Source organism: Melospiza georgiana, chromosome 26 (genome assembly GCF_028018845.1).
Source record: "Melospiza georgiana isolate bMelGeo1 chromosome 26, bMelGeo1.pri, whole genome shotgun sequence".
In the NCBI taxonomy this organism is placed as follows: Eukaryota; Metazoa; Chordata; class Aves; order Passeriformes; family Passerellidae; genus Melospiza; species Melospiza georgiana.
Window position 1 is genome coordinate 4198767 of NC_080455.1, and position 27625 is coordinate 4226391.

At 50.1% G+C, this 27625-nt stretch overlaps 2 protein-coding genes across 3 annotated transcripts in view; both read right to left on the reverse strand.

Annotated features, from left to right (window-relative positions):
* ARHGEF18 (Rho/Rac guanine nucleotide exchange factor 18) overlaps positions 1 to 5509 on the reverse strand; it is a 50268-nt gene extending 44759 nt beyond the window's left edge. For both annotated transcript variants that reach the window (XM_058040681.1, XM_058040680.1), the window contains exons 1-2: positions 5434 to 5509; positions 284 to 420 (exon numbers count right to left, since the gene is read on the reverse strand). In XM_058040681.1, the coding sequence (XP_057896664.1) occupies positions 284 to 420; positions 5434 to 5509 (213 nt within the window). The remainder of the gene's footprint in view (positions 1 to 283; positions 421 to 5433) is intronic.
* An 8543-nt stretch (positions 5510 to 14052) lies between these two features.
* The window catches only part of INSR (insulin receptor), a 58063-nt gene continuing 44490 nt past the window's right edge, over positions 14053 to 27625 (reverse strand). The window contains 13 exon segments of the mRNA XM_058040760.1: positions 14053 to 15770; positions 16868 to 17002; positions 17207 to 17336; positions 18342 to 18501; positions 19390 to 19500; positions 19724 to 19794; positions 19797 to 19952; positions 20952 to 21019; positions 21262 to 21351; positions 21679 to 21755; positions 21757 to 21846; positions 22392 to 22534; positions 23109 to 23374. Of these exon segments, the coding sequence (XP_057896743.1) occupies positions 15416 to 15770; positions 16868 to 17002; positions 17207 to 17336; positions 18342 to 18501; positions 19390 to 19500; positions 19724 to 19794; positions 19797 to 19952; positions 20952 to 21019; positions 21262 to 21351; positions 21679 to 21755; positions 21757 to 21846; positions 22392 to 22534; positions 23109 to 23374 (1852 nt within the window). The 3' untranslated portion in view covers positions 14053 to 15415.

The following is a 27625-nucleotide window of genomic DNA, read 5'->3' on the forward strand; positions in this document are numbered from 1 at the left end:
AAATCCTCTGAGAGCCCCACACCAACCCTGCAAGGGGGACATCCCCTGTGCAAAAATTGGGGTGCAGAGCAGAGCCAGACTTGCAAGTGACTTTCTAATAGTCACCCTCCCCTGCTGTCCCTCACAGCAACATAACCTTGTATTCCTTGACAATCTGGATCAGTACCACTTTCCCCCACTCCTACTTTACCACAAACCCCTCTGGATGTGGTGCTGACCACCCAGTTTGCTGCCCCTGGCCTCTGCCTTGCACGGTGGTAGCAGCAGCAAAGAGGACACTTGCCTTCTCTTCAGCCATGCTGGTGCAGAAGGAATCATCCTCAGCAATCAGGGATGGGAGGAAGCTTTTGGGGGTGGGATACTCCAAGGCAGGGCTGTGGTGGTCAGTGAATTCCCGTAAGCATGGCTTGCAGTCAGACCCTGCAAGACAGAGAAGGTCTCAGCAGGTATCCAGACATCTGTTATGGATGGAAAACCTGCTGCACACCCACAGGTGACATCAGGCAGCACTGAAATGCTCCACGTGCCCTCTGCTGCTTCACAGACGGGCAGTGCCGGGCAATCTCCAGACCACAGCAGCCTTGATCCTGTAGGAACCTGGTGCAGGGATTTCCTGCCAGCAGAAACCTCATCCTTCTACAGAAACTTTATCCCTGCAGCATGTGCAAGGGGACAAATCAGGCCTGCACTGTCCCAGCCAGACCCTCATAGGGTGTCCTATGCTGCAGAGGCTTTTTCCACAGTAAAAGAATTAAGCACATTTTGATGTCTGTTATTGACATTATGGACCTTTGAATCAGAAATCTAGGAATAAAAATACTGATGGTGGTTTTATTTTTATCCATAAGGAATAAAGGACTCCTGGGTGGGTGGGTAATAAAGGATACTGGGAGGCAAATTGGTGGCTCCAGACAACCCTGAATATGCAGAGCAATACCAGAAGCACATCATTCTCCTGGTTCTGGATCACTCCTCTGGATTTTCCCCAGGCAAGGAGTGTGAGCCTGAGTGTCCATATTCCATCTGATAACTCACTGAGAAACAAACCAAGGCCTGGATGTGTTTGTGGTACAATAGATGGTGCAGCTGACTGAAGCACATTCCTGTGGAGCGAGACACTCTGTAAAGCTTAGCCACAATCCCTGAACCATTGCATTACTCATGGAACCTTTTTATCCCTTGGAGACACACACAGCTGAGGCAAAGGGAAAAAAGCCAGGCTGTTGGCTGAAGCACTGTGGTGGATCTCTGAAGATGCAGAGAACAGCAAGAGACTGCAAGCAGCTGTATCTATCCAATGGGAAAAACCAGCAGGAAACTGCTAGAAACCCATCACACTCCAGGAAAATCCAGCAGAAAAACATTAATGTAAGGAAGACATTGTTAAAAAACACACTCTTGGAAAGCCTGCATCCTGCTGTGGATTATAAAGCTACACAATTCAGCCAGGAATTGCATGGTGCCAACTAAAAAAAGGCAGCAAACGTGAGGGAGAGTTTGGAGGTTTGTTCCTTGGATCCTGCTGCACACTGCAGATGCCAGATTTTCTGTTTTAAGGAGCATTTGGTGTGTTCAAATGTGTGTGATGGTTTCAAGTGAAGGACTATAAATAATATAGAAAGAAAACACTTCTGAAGGCACTATTTTAATTAAGGGGTTTCTAGCTACAAGACCAGGGAAAATTTGAAACAGGCTTTCTAGCAAGGCTGTAAAATTTACTTCACATGACATTTTTTAATGAATAGACCAATTCTTGCCCAGGATATCCCTGAGCTGCATCTGCAACTGGCAGAGATTTAGTGAGCTATTAAACATCACCTTTTGCTTTTTTCGGTGCACCTGGATTCAGCTTGCAATCTAAAATCAGGATTTTGAAGTTAATACACCCTTGAACCAGAACAGACTTTGGCATGAGCTTGTAGGAAACAGCAGTCAAAACTCTCACCAGTGAGAGCTCAGGCAGTGCTTGGGGTCTGCCCGGGCAGTGAAAACCACTGAAGCCCCCAAACAGGCTGGGATGATGTCTAAGGTAGAATGGACCCATGGGGAGCAACCAGGAGGTGGGGAACATCCCAGAGAGGCCAGGACAGAGGGTGCTTCCCCTCCTACAAATCCAAGGAAGGAAGAAAAAGGAGATTCCCTGCTCTCGCCATCCCTTCAGCAGTGAGCTACCCCCAGGGAGAGCAGCAAAGCCCTGGGAGGCAGCAGGAGCTGACAAGGGCTGTGGCCTGACACAGGCCAGAGCCCTGGACTGAAGGTTTAACTAAAACAAGGAGTTTTTTCCTCCCAAGCAGTGTCCAGCCATCCCGCCAAGGCTACTCTGGGCCAGCACCAAGCTCCATGCAGCCCTAAAGTGGATCCCTGGAACAGAGTCAGCTCCTGAGAGGCCTGGAAAACATTCCCTGAGCTCTGCCTGTGCCATGCAGGGCTCAGGATTTGGCCAAGGCCTGGGCTGCAGTCAACAGACCCGGTCCAGACCCACCAAAGGACTTAAATCCTGCTCGGAGGCTTCAGACACTCGGTTCAACACGCGATAAATCAGCGGCGCCGCGAGCGCGGGGTCGGGGCAGCGAGGCTCAGGCGGGCGGGTGGCTGCTCTGGGGACACCATTTTAGGCAATGTGTGAGCACCAGGCACTGCTGGGCTCCCTCTTCACAGGCTGGGCTGGCACCGTGCAGGGGCAAGGGGCTGATGGAGGAGAAATGCCTCCAGGCGTCGGGGTGTGGGATGGTGGGTGAGGAAGTTTGAGGATGGAGCGCACACAGGAAGGAGGCAGGGCTGGGGGGCTGTGAACATCCCCACATCAATGGTCAAGGTGGTCGCCAATGTGTCAGCAAAGGTGGCAAACTTTGGAGCACCTTGAGTCTCTCATACTCCACCCTTGAATCTGTCTGGAAGGAGCCAGGCTCCAGCATGGTGGCAAGGGGACAGGGAATGTTGGCCCCCCAGGCTCTGGCAGACAGCAGCAGTCACCTTTCCTCAGCTGAAGCTGGAGATGGGATAACAAAATGACACTTTCAAGAACAAATGCTGTTTGCTTTAGGAGAACATTAAGCAGATTAGGTATTGCAGTTGCTTAATTCGTCTCTGGCTGGAAACCATAAAAGGTTATTGCTGCAGGGAGCAGCCTCCTCAGAGGAATTCCCAGGGCAGAGCTGGAGAGGAAGCATCGCTTGCTGCGTTGGGATGGTTCCTGCACTTTGCCAGAGCTTCCCATGGGTGAAACATGATGACTCTGGGCTGCTGTGTGGGGAGGAAGGAAGCAGTGACAGGCATCCACGGCATGTGACACTCTGGGATGGTCTCAGGGGGTTTGGTGCTGCGGGGACAGCAGGATCAGCTGGCTGAGCTGCTCTGGCTCAAGGAAGAAGGCTTCATGCTGTTCTAACCGTGCCCAAGGCCACTGGGATCCCAACAGAGATTTTCATCATTCCAATTCAGACCTTTGGTCAAACCCTCCCTCCTGTAGCTGGCTGTGCTGATTTCCCTCAGACAGGCTGGTCACCCCACAAGTGTCACAGCAGGTGACAGCACCAGAGCAACCAGCACTGGAACAAGCCCTGCCAGCAGTGTCCCACCCTCACCTGCCTGTCCCTTGGCTTGGTGCAGGATGCTGCATGTCCCCGAGTGACCCTGGAGCCAGGCTGGCGCTGGGAGGGGACATGGTGGAGGAAAACATGGATGTGAGCTCTGGCCACACCAGTCACATCCTCCAACATCAAACACTGTCTGCATTCCCACTGGGGAGAGACCACACCAAACGTGGCAGGACAAAGGCACTGGGCAGTTCTGCTCCCTGAAACAATCACAGGAGGAAGGAAAGACAAGAATGTCTGGGCATTTCCCAGCAGTCAGGGATAGAGACTGTTGGGAAACCATGGAGAGCATCACAGACATGAAATAAAAATGATTCCGTCTTCCCCTGACCCACCCCTGCCCTCCTGGCCCTGCACCAGCTGCCCTTCACGTATCTTGTTGAAGGATGTGCAGACCGCAGACCTATAGAGAAAAACCTCTGGAAAGCAAGTGCTGAACTCCCAGTGCCAAGATGGGCTGAAGTGCAGCCCCCTGCCTGGTGTGGGCCCCTCCTGGCCAGCCCTGGCAGCTGTGGGATTGGCTCTGGGCAGGAGCAGGGGGAGATAAGCTGTCCCACACTGTAACACACTGTACAGAGCCACTGCCTTATCACCACACTGCTGGGGCCAGGCTCTTGGGCACGGAGGGCAGAGGAGCAGGGGGCTGGCACAGTTCCCTGCTGTCTCTCAGCAGGGCTGAGGGGTTTGCAGCCCCTCTGATTCCCTCCAGGTCACTGGGCAGGTTCCTGCAGTGGCAGGGGCACTGAGGGAAGGGCCCACATGGACCAGTGAGTGCCACACTACAGAATATCAGTGTGGGAGAGGGGCTGAGTGAGACCTGAGCATTTTGTGCCCAAGCACAAGCCCCAGCAGGACAAACTGCTCTGCAAGCACCTGCTGCAGGGAGCTGGCTGCACCCGGGCTGTCTGCAAAGCACTCAGTGCTTGGGAGCACAGTGAGGCTGATTCATTTGTTAGTGAAATCAGCTCACCTGAGTGATCCCAGCCAGCCCACAACCCCCTCAGCAGGCATGGCTGGAGTGGGGTACCCAGCTGGGGCTTGGGGCTCACCACACATCAGAGCCTGCAGGACCCCCTGCGTCCTGCTCTGAATTAACCTTCCCCCAAACTGTTCACTTTGGATCTTGGTCTCCTGCACATCCACACCAGAAGAGAACTGGGAATGGGTGGGGAATAACAAAGGAGAAAGAGGAGCAGAAGCTCTGATGCTGCAGGTAAAGGTACCCAAAAGCATCAGCCTGAAGGCAGCGTTTGCTCACAAGGACACAAGTGTCTGGCTCCTCCAGGACTGCAAATGTCCTGCTTCCTGGGGCTCTCACTTCCCTCTTCCAAGTCACGGCACCACATGCAGAAATGAGGCCAGTTGACACCAGTTGCTGCCATTTCCCAGCCCTGCTGCTGGACACAGCGAAGCCCAGCCAGGGCCACCCAAACCGCCAGGGCTCCGGACACTGGGGCTCACTGAAAGACTGAAGGAGTCTTTTCCCCCACATCTGCTCAAACACCAAGCTCTGGCCAGGCAGCATGCAGAGACAGCTGTCTGCAAGCACCGGGACATCCAGCTCACTTCCAGCCACGAAACAAACTTATTACAAAACCAAAAGGCTGATATTTAACCCATTACCCAGCTCCTGGAGGCAGTTATGTGCCTTGAAAAGAAGATTAAATGCAAGGAAAAGTGTTAACCACCGCTTAAGGCTGTGTCCCATGCAGGGAGAAGAGGGGGCACCTCCAAACAAGCTCTGCCTGTGCCCCCGGGGTTCTTTGGTACCTGCTCAGTCCAGCACAAGCTGTCCCTGCCACAGCCCCCTCAGCCCCCTGTCCCCACAGGCCATTACCTCGCTTAAAGGACCATCTCTTCTTCCAGCGCTTGGAAAACGATGGCCAGGAGTGGTTGAGCAGCGAGTCTGACATTTGGGAGCCCCGGGCAAGGTGCAGCCCCGAGCAGGAGACGCCGGCACGGAGCACGGCAGAGCTCAGCGCGCTCTAAGGCAGCGCTGCAGGCTGCAGCCCAGGGGCTGCCAAGGGGGGAGCGGAGCAGCCAAGTGTTTTGTCAGAAGTATCAGCTGATGGAGGCTGTAGCCAGAGAGGCATTCCTGGTCCCTGGCATTCCCACCTGTGTGGCAGGTCAGGGATTTCCTGCAGCTGGGCCTGGGGATTAGTGGCCTCGGGGCACACGCAGCCCCCGAGTGCTGCTCAGGCTTGCAGACAGAAACAGAAAACAAGCTGTTAACACAGCACAGCCCCTCTGCCAAAACCTCCCTGCTCCATTCATGGCTGCGAGCATGACAGACACTTTGTGAGCACTTTCAGGCACTTCTCACCTGGCTAAGAGTCACTTTCACCTTCAGTGAAGGGTCAGAGTCGATACTGACAAGGCTTGCTGTCTTTACAAGACATTTATGAAGATTCATTATTTACACTTTTTTCTCATTTTCAAGTGCTGTGGCAGAGCCTCTGCAAGGAACTGCAAGACATCCTGTCTATCCTCAATATCAGCATCATCCTGCAGCTCACAGCAAGTCCCAGTCCCCTGGCAAGGGCATTTCTCCAAGCCCTCCTCAGCTCTCCCTGAGGGAGGAAGGTGGGACCAATCTCAAACTGCCCCAAGAGACCAAACTCCCTACCCTTCCAAACCCACTGCTCCCAGCTGGCACCAGTCCCACATCCCAGTCTCCAAACTTTGCTCCCAACCCCTCAGTTAGGCTGAAGAAGCCAGGTTTTACCCCAGTGCAGATGCTGGTCTCTGGAGCCAGACCAAAACTCCTCCCTGTGGCCTCAGTGAGCAGAGCCCAGCCAGTTTGGGAATGGCCACAGGTACCTCCACAGCTTGAAGCCCAGGTTGGGCTGGTGATGCCCAAAAGCAGGCGTCAACAAAGCATTTTTCTTGCCTGGCCACAAACCCCAAAGTGTCACCTGCCCAGTACAGCCCTGTCTACATCCCCTCTGCTTCTATCTCCCGGATAACACTGGGGACCAGCCCAGTCCAGAGTGGAATTTGGGGGTCCTGGGCATGGACCCCTCTTGTGCACAGCCCAAACCCAGCTGTGGGCAGTGCCAGGGCATCTTTGCAAACATTCAGCCATGGCACAGCAGCAGCAGGAGCCAAGAGCAGCACCCAGAGGGTGCCCAGCAAGCCCAGCACTGCCCCAGAGCCCACCATGATGGCACCTGGGGGTTAAATCCTGACCTCATCTCCTCCTCTTCACTCACAGCAGAGCAAACCCCCGTGCAGGCTGAGCCTCCCCAGCCCATGTTTTGCACTGAAGCTGCACCAAACCCAGCCCTGGGACTTTTGGCTTCACGACAAGCTGCTTCCTCACAAGGCCTTGAGGAAGGTGAGTGACAACCCCGCTGCCGTGGGATGGAGCTTGTGCACAGAGCCACTTACCCTGAGGGCTGGAGGCATCTCTGTGGCGGGTTCCTCGTGCAGGATCCTCACATCTGACAGCCGTGGCTTCTCCTGCAGCCGCTGGAGCAGAGCGAGAAGCGGAGCCTCACGGGGGAAGCAGCGGCCATGAGGGCGGTTTGCTCACGGGGGCCGCTGGCTCAGCCCTCTCACCGCTTCCCCTTTCTGAGAGCACAAACAAACCCACCTCCCCCATGCTGCCCTTCCCACCACCGTGCCCCAGTGCTGCTTAACCCACCCTCACAGGGCTCCGGGCTCTGCAAGGGTCCAGCAAAGCCACCAGGAGGGCTCTGGACCCTGAGGCAGCCGCTGCAGGGCCCCGGCAGCCCTGAAGTCACGATGGCTGCGAGGAGCAGCTATTGAGGCAACAGCTTCCTGTTCCCTTCGGGGAAAAACCGCTGTGTGTGCGCTGAGAACCCCACACACCCAGCCCAGCCCGCGGGCTCCTTCCACCATGGCTCATTAGCCTCCTACACAGGGCTCCTCTTAACGAGTCCTTGGTCTTTGCTGTCATGGTTTGGCCTTGTGGAGCAACAGGGACCACAAAGCCCAGCAGGTTTGTTTTGCACAGGGTGAAGTGATGGCATAGCACAGAAATGCCTGTACTGACCATATTCACCTGCACAGGACAGAGACAAAGGCTTCAGCTCCAAGCAGAGCCCCTGCCCTGCTCTTGGCACCTGTACTGACCATATTCACCTGCACAGGACAGAGACAAAGGCTTCAGCTCCAAGCAGAGCCCCTGCCCTGCTCTTGGCCAGCAGACAGAGCCCCTGGCACGTCCAGGCTCGGGTTTGTTGGCACAGCCATTCTCTCCTTCCCAACGAGCCCCGTGGGCTGAGGCACACACGCTCCTCATCCCAGAGCCCCGAGCACTCATCAGCCCCAGCCAAACCCTAATCAGAACAAGAACCACTCACACTCCAATTACTCAGAGACCGCAGCTTTGGCAGCATTTAGAATAGCAATTACCCTGTGCTCCAGGAAACCACAAGAGCAAAGAGGAATTAAGGTTTAATTTCTCTGAAGTCCACAAGAGCTCGATGAGCATCAGAGATCAGGGCAGCTCCTAAACACCAGGCAGCTGCTCTGGCTGATGGAATGGTGAGTTGTCCTTGGCTCAAACAAGGACAAGAGCTCTTTCCCTCCTGACACATGTCTGACACAGCCTGGGGGATGCCAAAGCTGAGCTGTGCAGGCTGCCTGGAAGAGTGATGAGGGATAATGGCACAAGGGCAGTCTGAGCCTCAGCAGCCTCCCCACAGCATCCCAGAGAGCCCAGAGGGAAGCAAACCTCCCGGGACAGCAAGTTCAAGTTTTGTGGCTTTGTTTATTTTTGCATTTTAGGATCCCCAGAGAACAAGCCTGTGCCAGAAGAAACAACTCTGAAACATCTTAAAATACCAGTTTGTTTATGATCATTCTCACAGTGAGAGAATCCTGGATAGGCTTAGGAAAAAAAAAAAAAAAATGGCACTGGTGGAGCCTTGAGTGCTGTGTCCAGTTCTGGGCTTCTCACTGGGGACATGGAGGGACTGGAGGGGGTCCAGAGAAGGGAACGGAGCTGGGGAAGGGGCTGAAGATTCAGTCCTGTGAGGGAGCTGGGAATGGGGCTCAGCCTGGAGAAAAAGAGGCTCGAGGGGATCTTCAGGCTCTGCACAACTCCCTGACAGGAAGGAACAGCCCTCACCTCGCTGGTGCAGCCCATCAGGAGGGAAATCTTGGCTCTGGTGAAATAAAACCAGGTTTAAGTTAGAAACACCCCCAGAGGGGCCTGGGCAGCGCAGGAGGCTCCTGGGGCACACCCAGTTAGAGCAGCTCCACCACAGGACGGGGTGGGGCCGATCCTCTGCCTTTGATGCTTTAAAACCGGCAGGGAGGGAGGAGTCTGTTCCCTCCGAGGAGGGAGCACCTGCTCCGTGCCCAGGAAATAACAAATTACATCACAGAGCCACAGCTCTCCGTGCTCCAGAAGGAACCCTGGCACCAAAGTTCACCTGATGGCATCAAAGGCATCACCCAGAGTCCAAAGGTGAGGACAGGGATCACCAGAGCCATCAGGTAGAGCAGTTCCACTGCCTTCACACTACAAGCCTACAGTTGCTTGAGCTGTGGGTTTTGGTTTTTTCCTTAACACCATTTATTTTGCAACTTATTCTAAGGTACAAATTTACTGCTTTCTCCACAGCAAAGCAGCCTTCAGTGCTGCACAGACAGCAGACACAAAATGAACAGTTATTCTTGGATAATTTATTCAGAATTTTAATATAAACAATTAATTGTTCAATATTCCGACACACAGCAAGGATTTCTTTTTACTATTCAAAGATTTTCTGTACATGTCACTGCTTGGCTCTTAGATATGAAAACACTGAAAAAATAAATCAAGGGGGAAGGTTTTTCTCTTTTTTCTTCCTTTTTAAAAAAATCATGGCACATTTGATCCTTTATTTCAAACAAGAGGTATCTGCAGTACTATTTGTTTTCTGGAACCTTAGATACGCAGAGAGAAAGGTGGGAGCAGCAAGAATGAACTGGGGAAAAAAATAAAAACCTCAAGACTTCACAGAACATCACCTAACATGTAACTGAAACCATCTGTGGTTTATTTAAGTGAAGCAGAAAGCGTTTGCTTTGGGCTGTGTTGGATTAAGCTGATGTCCAGTTCCCCCATCCTTGAGGGTCCTCAAATACAAACCAGTGCTGATAATCCAAAAATAAAATCATTCCCCTAACTAAAGCAAATGGTAATGCTTTTCCTGCTCAAACAACACTCTACCTCTGCAGATTTACAGGTGGCCTTTCTAAAATTCTCCATCAGTTTTCAAGGGACTTGATTAAGGGAAAAGACTTGGAAATGGGGATGGTGGAAGCGTTGGAATGCTGCTGGGAGAGTCTGGATTTACAGAGCTTTGGTGCTGAGCCCAGCTCAGAGCTCTCAGGTAAAGAGCCCTCAGCTCAAGATTTACTGGTGCTGCTGGGACTGACCAGGGGCTGGGGCTCAGCTAAGAGCCCATATTTAATCTCCACTGATGGTGATGGCTCCTCTTTAGCTGCCAGGACTATTCCAGCTCCTCCCAGCCACCAGACCCTGTTCCCAAGGGATCTTTCTGCGCTGAGAAAGGAAACTATTTAACACCACCAGTTGGAACACTGGAGTGGGAATAAAACCACTACCAGGAACAGAATTTCTGGCTGATTGCAAATCTATTGGCAAAAAAGTAACAACACCATAGGAGTTAATACTAACTTTATTATACAATATTTAAAAAGTCATTTCTCTACCTGTCCCCTTACAGCTTGCATTGTGCTGCAGTGAATTTGCCCAAACTGCAAGAATAAGTGCTTCCTTCTGAGAAGGACAAGCAAATTCATTTTAAAAAGAAATACACATTTAATGACAGCAGGTTTGCTAAAAATGGTTAACTTTAGAGTTGCTTTTCAACAGTCAGGTTCCTCCAAAAGTCAGCTGGATGATTGGCTTCACTCTTGTGATGCTCCTAACGAGGCTGAACACGTCAAGGCTTTACACCGACACTCACGGACAGAATCCAAGCAGAGGGAACACAGAGCCAAGCAGAAGGTAATAAAAAGGCCAAATTCCATTAAGTTCATACAAATACCAAACTAATCTTACGTTGAATTTCACGAAGTAACTATTTCTTGATTCCAACCCATTGAGCAGTTCCTTTCCCTGGACCACAGGACACTCCGAGGGGCGGCGGCGCCTTGGGCAGGGCCGGGGTTCCGAGAGGATCTCAGGGATCATCTGCAGTTCTGAGCTCCCTCCAGGCTCTGAGCCCATCCCACACAGATCATGGGAGCACCTGGCACAGCCTTGACAGTAAGGTTTTATGGCACAAAGATATTTCACGTTCTGACTTGTCAAACAAGGTTCCAGTCTTGGTAGCGGGAAGGGCCCAGGACACCTCAGGGTCCGTCTTTGTGTCACAGTGGTTTTGAGAGGGAACTCGACTGCCTCCCTCCCTCCCTCCTCTAAAGCAGAGGCTCAGCACCCTTCTCCCTCCTGTCATTTCCTATTTGCCTTCAGCACAGTCAGCTCAGTAACACAAGAAGCGACTTTTGAGATTTTTTTTTTTCCAAAGAGATACCAACACCATAGCCAACAGACTAAAATTAAGCAAAGTGTCCCATCGCTATAATACAAATTTAGGAGGAAAGAGATAAAACTACCCATAAATTAAGAGTACCCTTTAGCAACCTAAAAGCAGCCTCTTGATACCCACACAGCTGCTTTACCATCATCGCTGCAGCGTGGTCTAGTTCCCATCACCTTTCCCAACCCAGTGCTGGCACAGAGTTTATGTCTGAGCTCTTCTATTTTACAACACAATAGAGTATTTACAAGCAGCCAAGACAGACACGTTCCTAACCCAGCAGCCAAGCTTTGCAGTGCTGTGCTGGCCTGCCAGAGAAGTTCCAGATTGGCAAGAGCCGTTCAGGAAGTGGCAATTGAGTTTAATGTGGAAACCTTTTTGAGAAACCTCTCCAGCCTCACACTTCAGATGTTTTCTCAGTGAAAGCTCAGCAGAGCTCAGCTTCTTGCTCCTCCTGATTCACCAGAGTGAATTTCTGGTGCCAGAGTGTGCCCAGGAGGCTCCAGCTGCTCCTGGACAGGCTGAGGGGTCTGTCCTGCTGCCTCATGCTGTGAGTGGGGCATTCTCTGCCCACAAAGGGCAGGAGCCAACCCTCCAACAAATATTAATGCAAGGAAAGAAAGAGCTTCCCACTGCTGGCTGCCCTCCTCCAGCCATCCCACCTGCTCTCCTGCACCAGTGTTTGGTTCCTCCTAAGCAGCAGCAGGAGCAGCAAGTGTGGAGCTTCCACTGCAGCTGGGGAATCCTGCCCCATAAGGATGTGGCCGGAGCAAAGAGCAGCAGCTCCCCCAAGGAAGGCTCAGCACAGCCCCCCTGCCCAGCCTGGGGTCCCTGGCAGCACCCCAGAGGTTTCCATAGCACTTGAGTCTCCACTTGCAGGAATTCTCTGAGCAGAAATCAGTGAGATCCAAGTGAGGCATTTGGGCATCCCTGGGACGAGGATCTTCCAGCAGCAGAGACCGAAGTGTCGGCTGTGAGCCAAGGAAGGATTTTCTAGCAGTGAGAGCTGGGCTTTGCGGGTGATGTTCATTTATTCTTCTTAATTCTACAGCTGAATGTGATCTGTAGCAGCCACGAGCAGCAACCACTAGTGTTATTTGTTTAACAGAGGAGAAACACGATACCCTCCCCACCGGTACCACACGCCTTCCCTCCCCTGGGCACAAGGTAGGAAGGATGAGTGACCTTCACACAGTGCTGGGTACAAACAACTGCTCCGTTTGGTGCAGGGTGAAGGTGACACTGAGCCACGGGAGGGGACTGCCTGTCCATGGAGCAGCACACACTCCCTGGCTCAGCCATCCGAGTGTTCAAACCATGTGTACTCACAGGGCCAACCAGTATCAACCACGGGGAAAAGCCACACCAATACAAGGTTCCAATGTTCCTTCAGGTTAAAGTTCTTCTACTCCCACAGTTATGATCACTGCCCTTGGAAATGGTATCAAAGCAAGGGTGTGCTGGGAAAGGTTTGTTTCAGGAGGTCACTGGCAGGACCTTGGGTCACCTGTGCACAGCAAGAAGAGCAGTGACCAAGCCACCCCAATGCAACCCCAACAGCAAGGGCTGGTCCCAGTCCCTGCTCCATGCTGGCACATGCTGATCCAGGAGGAAGCAGCCTGCTCCTTTTAGGTCATGAGTTCACTAAAGTCCAAACATTTAAATGGATTTTTTGTTCTTTTTTTTTTTTTTTTTTTTTTTTTTTTTTTTTTTTTTTAATCACAACAGAACTAAGGGATGAGATCAGATCCAAATTTGTAAATGGGTTCATTGGCCACTACTGTTCAGATTAGGGATCAACAGTGATGGGCCATTCTCCTTCCCATTCCCTTCATGAATGGTCCCTGGTATTGGAATCAGCTGATACTGATTTTCCCTGATCCACAATAGGTCCAGACCAGAATATTTAAACAGGTTTAGAGGTGTGTAGTATTAAAAAATATCCTTAAGAAACACTGAGGTAGACTGCACCAGAACAGGACAAAAATAATCCCACCACATCCACCTGCCAAGATTTTGCGGATACAAATTTACATGTTCTGTGTGTTTAAGAAAACTAATTGTTTGTTGCTTTTTTTTTTTACAGTGTTTTATATATTAAAATAAATAAAAAATTCTAATAAGAAAAACTTCTCTTCCTTAGAAAAGTGTGAGAATATGTCTTCTTTCCTGCAGTGTAGTATAGAGCTGCTAAACAGTTACAACTTTGTAAAGCAGAAGAAATGTAAACGAGGCCTTTTGAAATCCAAAGGTTCTCACCCATGTCTGGACTGTGTTTTCCACCCAAAAATTTGTGGAGCAACCTGTACCCTCCACCTGGGCCAAACCCATCAGCCTCCAGCAGCAAAGGGCCCAACAGCTCCTGGTGCTGCCCAGTCTGTTGTGCCCTCTTTTACGACTCTGGAAGTGCTGTTTTGGCCAGAAGCAGCTGGGGGCAGAGGTTCCCAGCACCAGCTGCATCCCCATGGACTGCAGCCCCTCTGCCTCGCTCACAGCAGCAGCACTGCCCGGGCTGGAGGCACTGCCCGGGCTGCAGGCACTGCCCAGCCCAGCGTTCTGCCCTCCCGAGCCAGGGCACCTCGCTTTGTCCTGGTACAGAGCACAAAACACATCCAGGACTTCTCCAGGAGGAGAAGTGAAGGACTGAGCATCTCTCAGCACCTCCTGCATGCCATGGGCCTGTGACATCCATCATCTTCCTCCCCTGCTCCTGTCAGCTCCATGCTACCAGCCCTGGTTGAGTTTCATCATTATTCTTCAACGCCAGCATGACAAAGCACAGTCCCGACGGCGAGCGCTGACATCCCAGGAGTTCTGCAGTGGGAATCTCGGGGAACACAAGGCTGGAGAGGCCTGGCAGCAGCAGAGAGGCAGCAAACCACAGTCACCTCCAGGGTGCAGAGCCCAGAGCTTTGTGCTTCTCTCCTTCCTCAGCTCCAGCTCGTGCTCGTCCTCTCTCGCCGGCTGCAGCTGCGGCACGAAGGCAAAGCGAGGGACACGGGGGCAGAGGAGGAGCAGGACTCAAGGCCAGGATGTTCTGTGTCCTTCAGCTCCCAACACCCAAGATGGGGCTTCGACTGGAGCCAGCTGACTGTGTTGTATAAATCATGAAACTATTACAAAGCCTTGTCAAGTCTGAACTGAACATGTGCTTCATCGCTCCTGCAAGGCTAAAATTAGTTCATTCTGAAATCTTTGGACCACTTTAAGACCAAACAATCCCCCAAAAACTCTCCCCGCCCCAAAAGGATCATAAACAGTCAATAATTTATATGAAGTTAAAATTTAAACTAAAGACATCTTTAAATATGTTACAACAAACAATATATATACTCAATGTTGCAAGGACAGAAAACTCCGTGTCTCAGGTCAGGGGACTCCTACTTCGTTTGGTCTTGAAAGTACCCACAAATCTCAGAGTTCTGCTCATTTAGCTCCCAGCACGTTTTCCTCATTTGTTAATGAGAGAAAACCTGCTCTCAAGAGTCCTCAGTATAAAAATAATCTGTTTAGGATTCAGTCCCTCCAGGGAAATGGGGAAAAAAGATAAGTACACACTTCCAAGAAGAGGAAAGCTCCTGTGAGAACAGAGAATCATAGAGTATGCTGAGTTGGAAAGGACCCACCAGGATCATCAAATCCAACTCCTGGCCCTGTGCAGGACACCCCAAGAATCCCACCATGTGCCTGAAAGCGCTGTAAGTTGTGTACAAAACCAGAAATGTCTCTTTTGCTATCGGGTACACCCCACATGTTGATACTGCACACACGCACACACACACGCCCACGCACGCACCCCGGGGCCTCCACCCCTTGAAAAAAAAACAAAGTATGAAAGCAGCAGCTATTGGTCAATCTGAGGATCTGACTGATGTGCTGAATCCTTCAGCTGTAGTGGAGAGGCTGCCTGAAAAGCCTGGAATTCTACTGGAAATCTCTTGTTCCGCGCTGCTGGGCTGGAGCTCAGGCACCAGAGAACTTCACGTCTTCTGCTGGCAAACGCGGACGCTTCTCCTTCAGTTGAACTCACACGGTCACTTCCTGTTGTGAAACCATGGTTACAGAAGGGACAGCAGCCATGGAAACCTCTTCCATTTATGTTCACAGATAAGTCCACTGACAACCAGTCAACTTGGCAAAAAAAAAAAAAAAAAAAAATTCATTGTAAGATGATTAAAAATCTGAAGAGTTTGTAGATGTGTGTCATACACTGTGGCAGCAATAACAAGAGTCCTGAGATTTGTGGAGGGAGGGGAAAAAAGCAGACACAACCCTTGGGCCAAACAGGAAGTGTTAGGAAGGACTTGACCTGGGCATGGAGAGAATCCGCCCGTTTTTCTTGCCACCGTTCATGTGAGTGTAAGGGATGTGCTCCTCGTAGTTGCCCTTGAGGGCCATGGAGGGTCCATTGTCCCTCCCCAGCGCTTTGTCCCTCTGGGAGTACGAGGAGGGGTCGAGGGGAATGCTCTCCATGTTCTCGAAGTCCATCTCGTACTCCTCGGTCTCCAGAGGTTTGTTCTCCTCGCTGTAGAAGAAGGAGACCTCATGGAAGCTGGGGTGCAAGTCCTCCTTCAGCATCTCGATGATCTCGATGAAGGTGGGGCGCATCTTGGGGTTGTACTGCCAGCACATCTGCATCAGGCTGTGCCTGCAGCAGCACAGAGCACAGTCAGGGCAGCACAAACAATCCCACGTGCACAGCAAGCCTGGCGCCCATGGCAGAACCCCCCTCCACCCACACCACCCCTCTGACACCCCAGGTTGTTTGTTCTCTTTCCAGCCTCCACATCTGCCTGCAGATCCTGACACTCCTTTTTCTCTATTTCTGTCTAGATTAAAAATTCCTTCCGATTCCTTCAATTGTTCTGAACTTGGCTGCTGAAGCAAACAGGGCTGTGGTTCACAGCCTCTGTGTGTGTGTGTGCACATGCACTTACAGCCAGGTCATCCTTTTTTTAATTAATTCCCTTTTAATTTTAACTCAGCCTGAAAGATAACAAAGCTCCTAAAACTTCAAGGAAAATGGGAGGCTGGGCAGAGGACAGAGGTCCTGTAAACATCCCACCCAAAAGAAAGGCCTGCAGCAAGAGGTCACATGTTATCAGACACTATGGAGAAACAACTCACAAATACAAACAGAGTCTCAAACTGGAGTTTGTAACTGGCCATCAGACAAATGTCCAGCACAGCAGGCTTTTTTCATAGGGATACTCACAAAACATGTTTATTTTATGACTCTGGAAGTGCTGTTTTGGCCAGAAACAGCTGGGGGAAGAGGCTACCAGAACCAGAGAGTTAACATCCGTTCTTCCTTTCCCAGCCAGAGCTGCTTTCCCTCACAATTGCTCCAGTGTGACTCCTCACTCAGAATCCCAGGATTACTGAGGTTGGAAAAGACCTCCCAAGATCATCAAGTCCAACCTTTCATCCACTGCTACCTTGTCCCCAGCCCAGAGCACTGAGTGCCACATCCAGGCCTTCCTTGGACACCTCCAGGGATGGGGACTCCAAACTTCCCTGGGCAGCCCCTTCCTTGGATCACTAAGGACTTGGATCACTAAGTCCTGCAGCCCCCGAGACTTCATGACACTTTGGTGGAATTTCTGTGGGAGATGCCTCACTAAAGTCTGGTTTTGTCCTCCCCAGTCAAAGAGGGTTAAGAGGTGGCCCAGGTCAGGCCATCTTTGTGGGCCACACTCCAGGCAAAGAGTGCAGCTGGGCTGGCTGTCCCTGCTTGGCACTTACAGCCTCTCTGGGCAGTTGTCTGGCTGATCCAGGTATCCTCCATCCATGACAAACTTCAGCACCTGCTCGTTGGAGAGTCCCTGGTACGGCTGCTCTGCCAAGCTGCTTATTTCCCAAAGGACAACACCAAATGACCTAAGGGAGAGAGAAATCTCCTGGTGAGAACAAAACATCCTGGAGTTATTTTGGAAAATGAACTTCTAAACAACACGGCTATATTTTCATGGAAGTGTTTCAAAACAACGGTTTTGTTTTGTCTGTGCTCTGAGCAAGACAGTTTAAACTAAAACAAGGAGCTCCTGAGCTGGAATGCATCTGGGATGGCAGAGGACAACTTACCACACGTCGGAGTAGGTGGTGAACACCCCGTCCTTGAGCGACTCAGGGGCCATCCAGCGCACGGGCAGCAGCCCCTTGCCCCCCTTGCGGTAATAATCCGTCTCGTAGATGTCCCTGGTCATCCCAAAGTCTGAGGGAAGCAATTGGGATGTGTTAAACTCCTCTCCCTCCATCCTGCTTCTCCTGTGCAGCATCTCCAGATGGATGTTGCCTTCCCCCCACTGCCAAAGCCCAGCCTGCAGTCATCTGTCACCTCGTGATTAATGGTCAAAACATTTCCCTTTTCCTGCATTTTTTTCCCTAAGGAGTCACAACAGAGACTCCAGAGTTAAATTTTTTGGTGACAGCTTCTATTCTAAACATTATTTTTAGTCATCCTCTCTAAGTAAAACAGAGCTCCCTTTGTCTGAAATCACACTGCCCTGGCTTTAACTCCAGAGAGCTCTGAAAAATCACCACATAAAAAAATCACCACATAAAATCACCATAACTTCAACACCACATTCTTCGACCCTGCAGGGGGAGGAGACCCTGTTCTATACCAGCACCTTTTCTCATTATTCAGCCATCCAGAAGTCTGTATCTTAATTCTCCCAGGATTCGGAATCATCTCCTACCGTGGGGTTCCAGGTTATTTTGAAATGTTGTATTTACTCATTACTAAAAGAGTTTGGGTTAAAAACTGGGTTAAATTACTTTTAAAAGCCACCTGACCCAATGACAGGATTATCAGCAGTGGGTTTGTTGTACCCAATTCCTTCTTTGTCTTAATTCTCATGGAAGCAAAGACCAGTGAGACAAACCCAGGTAGTTTAAGCTGGAAAGGTAATGAACCTTTGGGACAGAGGTCCTAAAAGTATAGGGAATAGAGAAGGGGAGAATAGAGAAGGGGAGAATAGAGAAGGTGAGAAAAGCTGCTCTGGCTCTACAGGAGATTTGTTCTTACTGAAGTCCACACAATTCTGTCACAGGGAAGAAACAGAGGGAAGTGCTGCAATTTCCCAAAGGCAGGCAGCGAGGAACACCCATGTTCGACACTTTGGTTTTACCAATTTGCTTTTACATCAAACACAACGCACAGAACCATCTCCTGATCACAGAATGGCCTGGCTTGGGAGGGACCAGCAGCACCTACCCCCTATTTTCACAGTGAAGTCCTCTGCCACCATGCAGTTGCGAGCTGCCAGGTCCCTGTGCACGAACTTCTTGGCGTTCAGGTAGGCCATGCCGTCGGCGATCTCCGCCGCCATCTGGATCATCTCCCTCAGCGTCGGGGGCGGCCGCCCGGGGTTATTCTGCCAGGAAAAATCACAGCCACAGAAAGGTGTGGGTTAGGTGTGACCTTAAACATCATCCAGCTCCCTGTCATGAGCAGGAAACCCTGCTCCAACCTTCCAACCTGGCCTTGGACACTTCCAGCTTCTCTGCGCAACCTGTGCCAGGCCCTGCCCGCCCTCACAGCCAAGAATGTCTTCCCAAAATCACATCAAATCTACCCCTTTTCAGCTTAAAGTCATTAGATTAAAAAGTATTAAACTCCAAATCTGTCAGAACTCAGCACATCCCTCTGGGTATCCAGAGTTGCTGGGGACCCTACCAGGGGGCTCAGAGACCCTGGCACACAGCCCAGAACACCTGGGGATTTGATTAGGACCTGTGGAGCAAATTACCAGCTTTGTATGAGGATCTGAAAGTCACAGAAATTTAAACAATGTAATAATAAAATTATCACAGGGTGAAAAGGTAGATTTTAGGATTTTTAGAATGGGGGTTTTGGAGACAAGATGGAGGGACTTGGGCATGTCCAGTCCTCCTTCTTCTTCTTCTTCTCCACCTCTATTTCTGCTGTGATGCTGGCACTTTGGGATTGGTTTAGAATAGAAGTGCACTGTCTAACATAGGTGATAGGTATTGTAAAGTAATTGTAAATATGTTATATGTAGTTTGCAGTATAAAAAGACATCACTGCCCCGAGGGCAGTCAGAGTGCCTGTGGCTGCCCTGCTGAGCAGACCTCGGCTGGACAGAAAGAAAATTTTATAGATCAGAATTAATAAACAACTTCAAGACCAAAAACTGAAGAGCTCTGACTCGTTCACATATCTCGGGGCTGCAATTCACAACTAAGCCCACAAGACAAATCAAGTCCCTGTTCCACAGCAGACTCCCTCTCTCCTGTTTTACCTCAGCTTCGGGTCTCAAAGAGCGCAGGTAACTTTTGAGATCCCCATGTGCCATCAGCTCCATGACCACCAGAGTAGGCTGTCCCTTGGAGACCACTCCCAGGAGGCGAACCTGGAAAACAAATGAGAAATTCCTTTGAGGCTGTGTCCAAACAGAGGGTGAAACCAGGCCTTGTCAGGCTGAGAGGTTTAAAAAGAGCAGCAGTGAAACGATTTGGGCAGAACGTGGAATCCAGCAGGGAGAGATCCCAGCTCTGATGGATCAGCTGAGGCCAGCCTGATGGTTGGGCTCTGCAGGCACTGCAGAGCTGCGTGCTGAGGCGCCCAGCACTTACCACATGATGGCAGCTGAAGCCTTTCATCACGGAGGCCTCGTTGAGGAACTCGATGCGCTCGCGCAGGCTGCCGACTCGTTCACCGTCTTGACGGCCACGCGCGTCTCGGGCTCTCCCTTGACGATGTCCTTGGCGATGCCCTCGTACACCATCCCAAAGGAGCCCTGGCCCAGCTCCCGCAGCAGCGTGATCTTGTCCCGAGGCACCTCCCACTCGTCAGGGACATAAACTGTGGGGCACAGGGGGACAACCTAGCTGAGCACTGTGGGGCTGTTTGCAGCGGGCTCAGGACGCGGTGAGAATGTTGACTTTATGTTTTGGAAGGCTTTATTATTTTATGATGTATGTTATATTAAAAGAAAATGGTATATTAGAACTAGACTAAAAGAATAGAGAAAGATTTTATCAGAAGGTGGGACAGGCAAGGGAAGGGAAGGGAAGGGAAGGGAAGGGAAGGGAGGGAAAGGGAAGGGAAGGGAAGGGAAGGGAAGGGAAGGGAAGGGAAGGGAAGGGAAAGGGAAGGGAAGGGAAGGGAAGGGAAGGGAAGGGAAGGGAAGGGAAGGGGGAAGGGAAGGGAAGGGAAGGGAAGGGAAGGGAAGGGAAGGGAAGGAAGGGAAGGGAAAGGAAAGGAAGGAAAGGAAAGGAAAGGGAAGGAAAGGAAAGGAAAGGAAAGGAAAGGAAAGAAAGGAAAGGAAAGGAAAGGAAAGGAAAGGAAAGGAAAGGAAAGGAAGGAAAGGAAAGGAAAGGAAAGGAAAGGAAAGGAAAGGAAAGGAAAGGAAAGGAAAGGAAAGGAAAGGAAAGGAAAGGAAAGGAAGGAAAGGAAGGAAAGAAAGGAAAGGAAAGAAGGGAAGGAAAGGGAAATTTTGTGACTGCTCACAGCTTTGACACAGGTGGCTGTCATTGGTTATCAAGTAAAAATAACTTACACGGGTTAATTAAAGATGCACTTGGTGCATTCTACAGCAGCAGATAATTATTGTTTACATTTTGCTTCTGAGGCTTCTCAGCTTCTCAGGAGAAAAGATTTAGCAAAAGGATTTTTCATAAAATATATCAGTGACAGAGCATCTTCTGAAAGACACTCTCACAGCAGCTCTGGGTAGTGCTGCCAGATTGAGGGGGGGTGAATTCTACAAAAGGACCAGAAAACCTCACAAAAACAACTCCCATCCCATCCTGCTGCACTGATTGCATGATTAGACAACAAAGAAGCCCTGGTTGCTCTCACCATCACTGGCACTGATGTACTCAGGGTTGGAGGATGCATACAGGGGTCCTGTTGGTCCTTCAGTTTGTCTGGAAGAGACACAAAATCCTCAGCACTCTGCAGCCTCTGAGGTGAGGGCAGTTTGATCAATCCCCAAAGCATGCAGCAAATAAACTGTCCCCATATGGCACAAACTATTTCCTGCACTTAAATTAATGCTGCAATCACATAGAAATTAGAAACCAACAAAAACTGATTCCCAACAAAGCAGCAAAACTTTTGGATGTAAGTTTTGGTGTTTCTGGTGAAAACAAGAGGAAACTGAACTCACCTCTTTTTCACAAGCACATAAGCAGCTCAATAATCCCAGCAATTATTATGGCAAAAAATAATAGGAACAATGATAACAGCAATATTTGGGCTGAGCATTTCACTAGGAGAGAAAGAGAGAGTTGGAGACATTATATATATTTATATATACAAGTCCAAAATACAAACTTTTTCCTCAATAAAATCTCCCCCTTCAATAAATTGGGACAAATACAAAACTAGAAGCAACTTCACATCAAAATGTGGGGCTGGTCAGCATGAGGACTAATAAACAAAAGCCATGTGTTTCCAAGTAATTCAGGTTCTTGACAACAGATGTATTTGGTAAACATTTAGTGACTCGCTGCTTGCTCCACCCCATCCTCCAGCAATAACCCGAGTTTCTGTCCAGGGATCAGAAGCCACAGATGAACTGAACTCACAGTAATCAGCCACGTAGAAGTAGGTGGGCTCTGTCCAGGAGCCGTTGCCCGCCAGGGAGGTGGCTCTGATCCTCAACGCTGTAGTTGCCCGGCTGCAGCCCCCGCAGCCTGCAAGGCCCGCCCTCGCTGGCAAAGTGCTTGCGGGACACGCAGAAATGGGCCTCCTGTGGGGACAGGGCAGTGCCAGGCTCAGCCTGCAGCACCCGCGGCTGGCTGAGAGCTCCTGGGGCTCTCTGACAGCTCCTGGGGCTCCCTGAGAGTTTCCTGGGGGCTCCTGCAGCACCCAGACCTTCCTGAGAGCTCCTGGGGGCTCCCTGACAGCTCCCCAAAACTCCTGCACCAGCCAGAGCTTCCTGACAGCTCCTGTGGCTTCCTGACAGCTCCTGGGGCTCCCTGATGGCTCCTGGGGGCTCCTGCAGCATCCCGGGCTCCCTGACAGCTCCCAGGGCTCCCTGAGAGTTTCCTGGAGGTTTCTGCAGCACCTGGGGCTCCCTGACAGCTCCTGAGGGCTCCTGTAACATCCAGAGCTCTCTTACAGCTCCTAAGGGCTCCTGCACCACCCAGAGTTCGCTGACAGCTCCCCAAGATTCCTGCAGCACCCAGAGCTCCCTTGTGAGTTCCTCGAGGCTCCTGCAGCACCCAGAACCTCCCCCCAAAGGTGCTGTGACCCCAGAACCTCCCCCCAAAGGTGCTGTGACAGAACTCTCACCTCGGTGTCCCCAAGGCGCCCGTAGTTCACCTCGTAGAGCACGATGAGGCCGTTGGGCTCCTTTGGCTCCTGCCACTTCAGGTGCACTGTGTTCTTCTCCACCAGCTCATGGGACACTTGGCCAACGATGTCATCAGCCTTAGCTAGAAACAAGTTCAAGATCAGGTTTAGCTTCATGGCTTTGGGCAAAATTCACATCCTCACCCATCCTCCTTTCCCAGCAGTGTCACAGACATCTTTTCATGAAAAATCCTTTCCTTGGGATTTTTCCTCCTGAGAAGCTGGGAGGCCTCAGGAACAAAATGTAAACGTTGATTATCTACGGCTGTGGAATGCAACAGGTGCATCTGTGATTGGTCTCATGTAGTTATTTGTAATTAATGGCCAATCACAGCCCAGCTGGCTCAGACAGAGCCTGAGACAGAAGCTTTTGTTATCATTCTTTCTGATTCTATTCTATTCTTAGCTAAGCCTTCTGATGAAACCTTTTCTTCTCTTCTTTTAGTATAGTTTTATTGTAATATATATCATAAAATAGTAAATCAAGCCTTCTGAAACATAAAGCCAAATCCTCATCTCTTCCCTCATCCTAAACCCCCTGTGAACACCATCACGCACCAGGACACACGGACAGCCCTGTCTTACATATTGCAGCTGCCTCCTCTGGGAAAAGCAGCATTTTGGGAGGAACCACCAAGGGCTGAGGGACGGAATCACCTTCTGGCATGGTCCTGGCACTGACATAGGCTGCCACGCTGCAGCGGGACTCCTGGGCGTCGTGGTTGCAGGCGTGCAGCTCGATGCGGTACCCGGTGAAGTGGCGCAGCCCCGAGATCACCAGCGACTCCTTGGACAGCACCTTCTCAAAGGGTTTCTGCTCCTCTGCACCCTCAGCTGCTGAGTTGTTGGGGGAGGTTGGGATGGTGGGGAACACCACGGTGGCGTTGGCCACGGAGCCCAGGTCTCTGCGTTTTCTCGACGGCCTGTTGGACAACACGGGCACCAGGTTAGTGTCAGTGTCAGTGCCAACACATCCAGCTGGGCAGGAAGGGTTAACGTAACATGGGAGAGCTGAGAGCCACTGAAAACACAAACTTTGAGTGCCACTGAAAATTCCAAACTCAAATCTTTGCTGCTGAACTGAACTTCCCACTGCCACCTCTGACTACCAGGCCACGGCCAGCCCCAACAGGGATTTGTTCTTGCAGGTCTTTGCCACGTTCCCTGCTTCCCTCTGCCTTCCCTGTGCTGTTTCTCCTCCTACAGCAAAAGTCACCAGCCAGAAAGCAGAGTTTGAGATGTCCTGATATTTGCAAAGCAACAAAGAAATTCAGGATTTTTTTTTTTTTTAACCAAGACATGCATCTTTACATGTTGCAGACAACTTTTATGAAAAATCCTTTCTTCAGGATTTTTCCTCTTAAGAAGCTGAGAGGCTTCAAGAACAAAATGTAAACAAGGGTTATCTGCTGCTGTGGAATGCAACAGGTGGAACTGGGATTGGTCTCATGTGGTTGTTTGTAATTAATGGCCAATCACAGTCAGCTGGCTTGGACACAGAGCCCGAGCCACAAACCTTTGTTATCATTCTTTGCTTTTCTATTCTTAGCTAGCCTTCTGATGAAACCTTTTCTTCTATTCTTTTAGTATAGTTTTAATGTGATATATATCATAAAATAATAAATCAAGCCTTCTGAAACATGGAGTCAGATCCTCATCTCTTCCCCAATCCAAAAAACCCTGTGAACACTGTCATATTTACAAAATTCTGTATCTGCACAACTGCACACAGAGAGATAAAATAAAAATAAACCAACCCAAGCTTCAAGTGTTTGCTTGAGAATTCAAGTTCCCCTGGGTCTCTCAGCTGAGTCTAACAGTACCAGGTTGCCTCACAGATGCCTCAGGCAGGGTTGCAATGCTTTGGAGCTGCAGCCTGAGCACACCAGGTCACACCACGGCCCCATTCAGTCACCTCAGATGTGCCACATGTCCCAAGTGTCACCAACTTGCATCTATAAAGCAAAAGGCCACTGTCCCAGCTCTCTGGAATATATTTGCCACTCTCACCTCCAAGGCTGAACCTCGATGGATACACAAAGCATTTTAACCTCTTCCCAAGAGATCAAATCTATTAAGTCCTTTTCAAGGCATGCATTTAGAACTCCATTCTGATTACATATTCACTATGTGGTTTTGTTAACCAAATGTTGCTGCTCAGGTTATTGCATTTCAGTCTGAAAATGTGATTTTTTCACTTGTAAAACCAGCGCCTGCAGTGTGACCATGTCACCTTCCCTGTCTGCACCTGAGTGCCACCAGCCAGCTTTAATATCAGGTTTTGTCAGCAAACAAACAGAATAAATTCAACAGAATTAAGAAACATGCAAAAATTTCATTTTCTTGGCAAGAAAAAAAAAAAAAAAAAGAAGAAGGGATCAGTACCAAACCAAAAGTGCTCAATCTAACACTGTTCCAAAAGTGCTCAATCTAACACTCTCATGTGCTGCCACATATTTGCCACGGGGAATTCCAGGTCAGGAACTAACCAAGGTGGTGAATCAGTAACTGTATTCAGTTACACAAAAGGAATTAATGCCAGTTGAAATCCAGACCATGTATTTTAAGGGGGTGATGATCTTTTTGTGTGTGTGTGTGTGCATGCGTGTGCAGCTATTAAAGGGTACAAAGAGTGACCTGATCTGAACCCACACTTGAGGCATCTCCAGGCTCTAAAAATGTAACAAGCTGTTGAAGCAAATCTTTGCTGCTGAACTGAACTTTCCACTGCCACCTCTGACCACCAGGCCATGGCCAGCCCCAGCCCCAACAGGGATTTGCTCTCACAAGTCTCTGCCACCTTCCCTGGAGCTGTTTCTCCTCCTACAGCAAAAGGCACCAGCCAAAAGCAGAGTTTGAGATGTCCTCAACCTAAACACCGCACACAACACAAATATTCACAGAGTTGTCATCATCTCAGAATGGTTTGGGTTGGAAGGGACCTTAAAGCCCCTCCAGTGCCACCCCTGCCATGGCAGGGACACCTTCCACTGTCCCAGGCTGCTCCCAGCCCTGCCCAGCCTGGCCTTGGGCACTGCCAGGGATCCAGGGGCTGCTCTGGGCACCCTGTGCCAGGGCCTGCCCACCCTCACAGCCAGGACACAATATTCATCCACCTGATGGCACGTAAGGATGGCAGGTGTTGGGGAAGATTAAACAGGAAAGCCTTATAAATTATGATTGCCTGGGAAAAGATTTTGAGAATATGGAAATTGAAAGCGAGATTGAAATGAAAGCAAGCTTTGAGATCCCTCAGTTACTGAACAACTGGAAAACAATGGTGTGGCCAGATGGAGGTAATCCCCTTTTGATAGAACAACAGCCTCTGCTAGCAGGCAGGCCCAAGGGTCCAAGCAGACCCTACAGCTTGGCAGAAGGGGCCCAAAGAGGAGTTTTTAGGGTTTAAAATGTAACACAGTGTGGTAATGTAGTGATTCTTATAGGCTGTATGGAAATGGTATAAGATTTGTATGTTGTACTACATTGGTTAGTGAGAATCAGAATATTCAACACAGATGATTTATTGCATTGTAACGGGAACTTTGCTCTCTTAGCTCTTACCCCTTTTACTCTCTCACCCTCTCATCCTCTCTACCACTCTCTCCTCTCAGCCCTGCTCCAAGCTGTGGCTGCAGCTCCCAGCAGAGCCCTGCACCCAGGCCCTTTGCAATAAACCTCAAATTCCAAGACCAGAAGAAGATTTATTGTATTGTAACGGGAACATCACCCTCTGATCCTCTCTTTTACTCTCTCATTCTCTCTTTACCACTCTCTTTACCTCTCTCTCCCTCTTTGGGGCCTGCTCTGAGCTGTGGCTGGCAGCTCCCAGCAGGGGCCTGCATTTGGCCCTTTGCAATAAATGCAATTTCCACGACCTGGCTGCCGAGATCTCTCGTCTCCGTCCGTCCCAACTGTGCTACCCCCATCAATCCTACAGGCAGGTTCAGCAAACACATTCCAGTTTTAAGTTTTCTCTTTCTTAATTACTAATTAACTCCTTTTGGAGCTGCTGTTCCCTCAGCCTGTGTGATGCAGTGTCCCCTCAGGATGGGGCAGAGTTCAGGGACCCAGCTCTGGGTCATGCCACCTCCCTCCTTGGGAAGGATTCTTTATGGTCAAACAGGACCTGGTTTGCATAAAAGCAAAGCTACACCCTCTGTTTATCCAGTGTGAATTCAGCTGATCCTCGTGTTCAAGGGAATTTTGTTTTTCACAAGTAAAACAGTAATTTGACCACTGATGCAACACAGAGTAAAATGCAAGAATTCTTTCCTTCTCAAGTCACAGTAAGTTAAGAAAAGCTTTTGAAGCTGTAAATCCCCAATCTTCCCATATTTATTATCCTGGATTTGCAGCAATTTTCTTGCCAAATTCTCTGTGTTTTCAAACATCTGATTTTTCTCAGAGTTGTTCCAGTGTAATTTGCATTGAGGCCATCTCAGCAGCTCCAGGGTGAAACCCTCAGGTCCAGGTTCCTCCTGTCCTCACAGGGGTGTGAGGGGGCTGGAAGTGACATCTCAGCACACACAGCATGGCCTGTGCTGGGGGATTCCAAAAATGTCTTTGGTACCTTAAGCCAGGCTTTTCCACACCTCTGAAACTGCCCCAGGTCAGCTGGCCTGGCCAAAGCATTTTAGATTTGTCTGTACAATTAACTGAATTGGGAAACACAGAGGAAAATAATAACTTTTAAAGTGATTCATTCCTCAGATCTTGCTCCCCAAGAATATTAGGAATGGCACAAACGTGTGTGATAGAGAGAGACAGAAAACTGGGGGTGCTCTTGCTCCTGTGGTGAAGGAATGGAGGGAATACCTGGAATGACACCCTGAACAGCAGCCACTGAGCTCCTCTCTGCCTCTCAGGACTTTTTCTGAATCTTCCCCACAGAACTATGGAGGGCTGAGGCTGGAGGCACTTCTGGGGATTGTCTGATTGTCTGTCTCCAGGGATGGAGACTCCACACATCCATCCCTGGGCAGCCTGTGACCAGCCCTGAGCTCCAACCTGAGCAGAACTCCTCCAAAATGAGAGCAAATAACCCAGGAAAGAAGAAACAAAGCAGCAAACAAACAAAGATGGCCACTTTGTTCAGCCCCAAATGGACCTGGAGTGAGGCACTGCCAGCTCTGCCTGAGCACAGGAGCATTCCTGAACTTCTAGTTTGGCTTTTT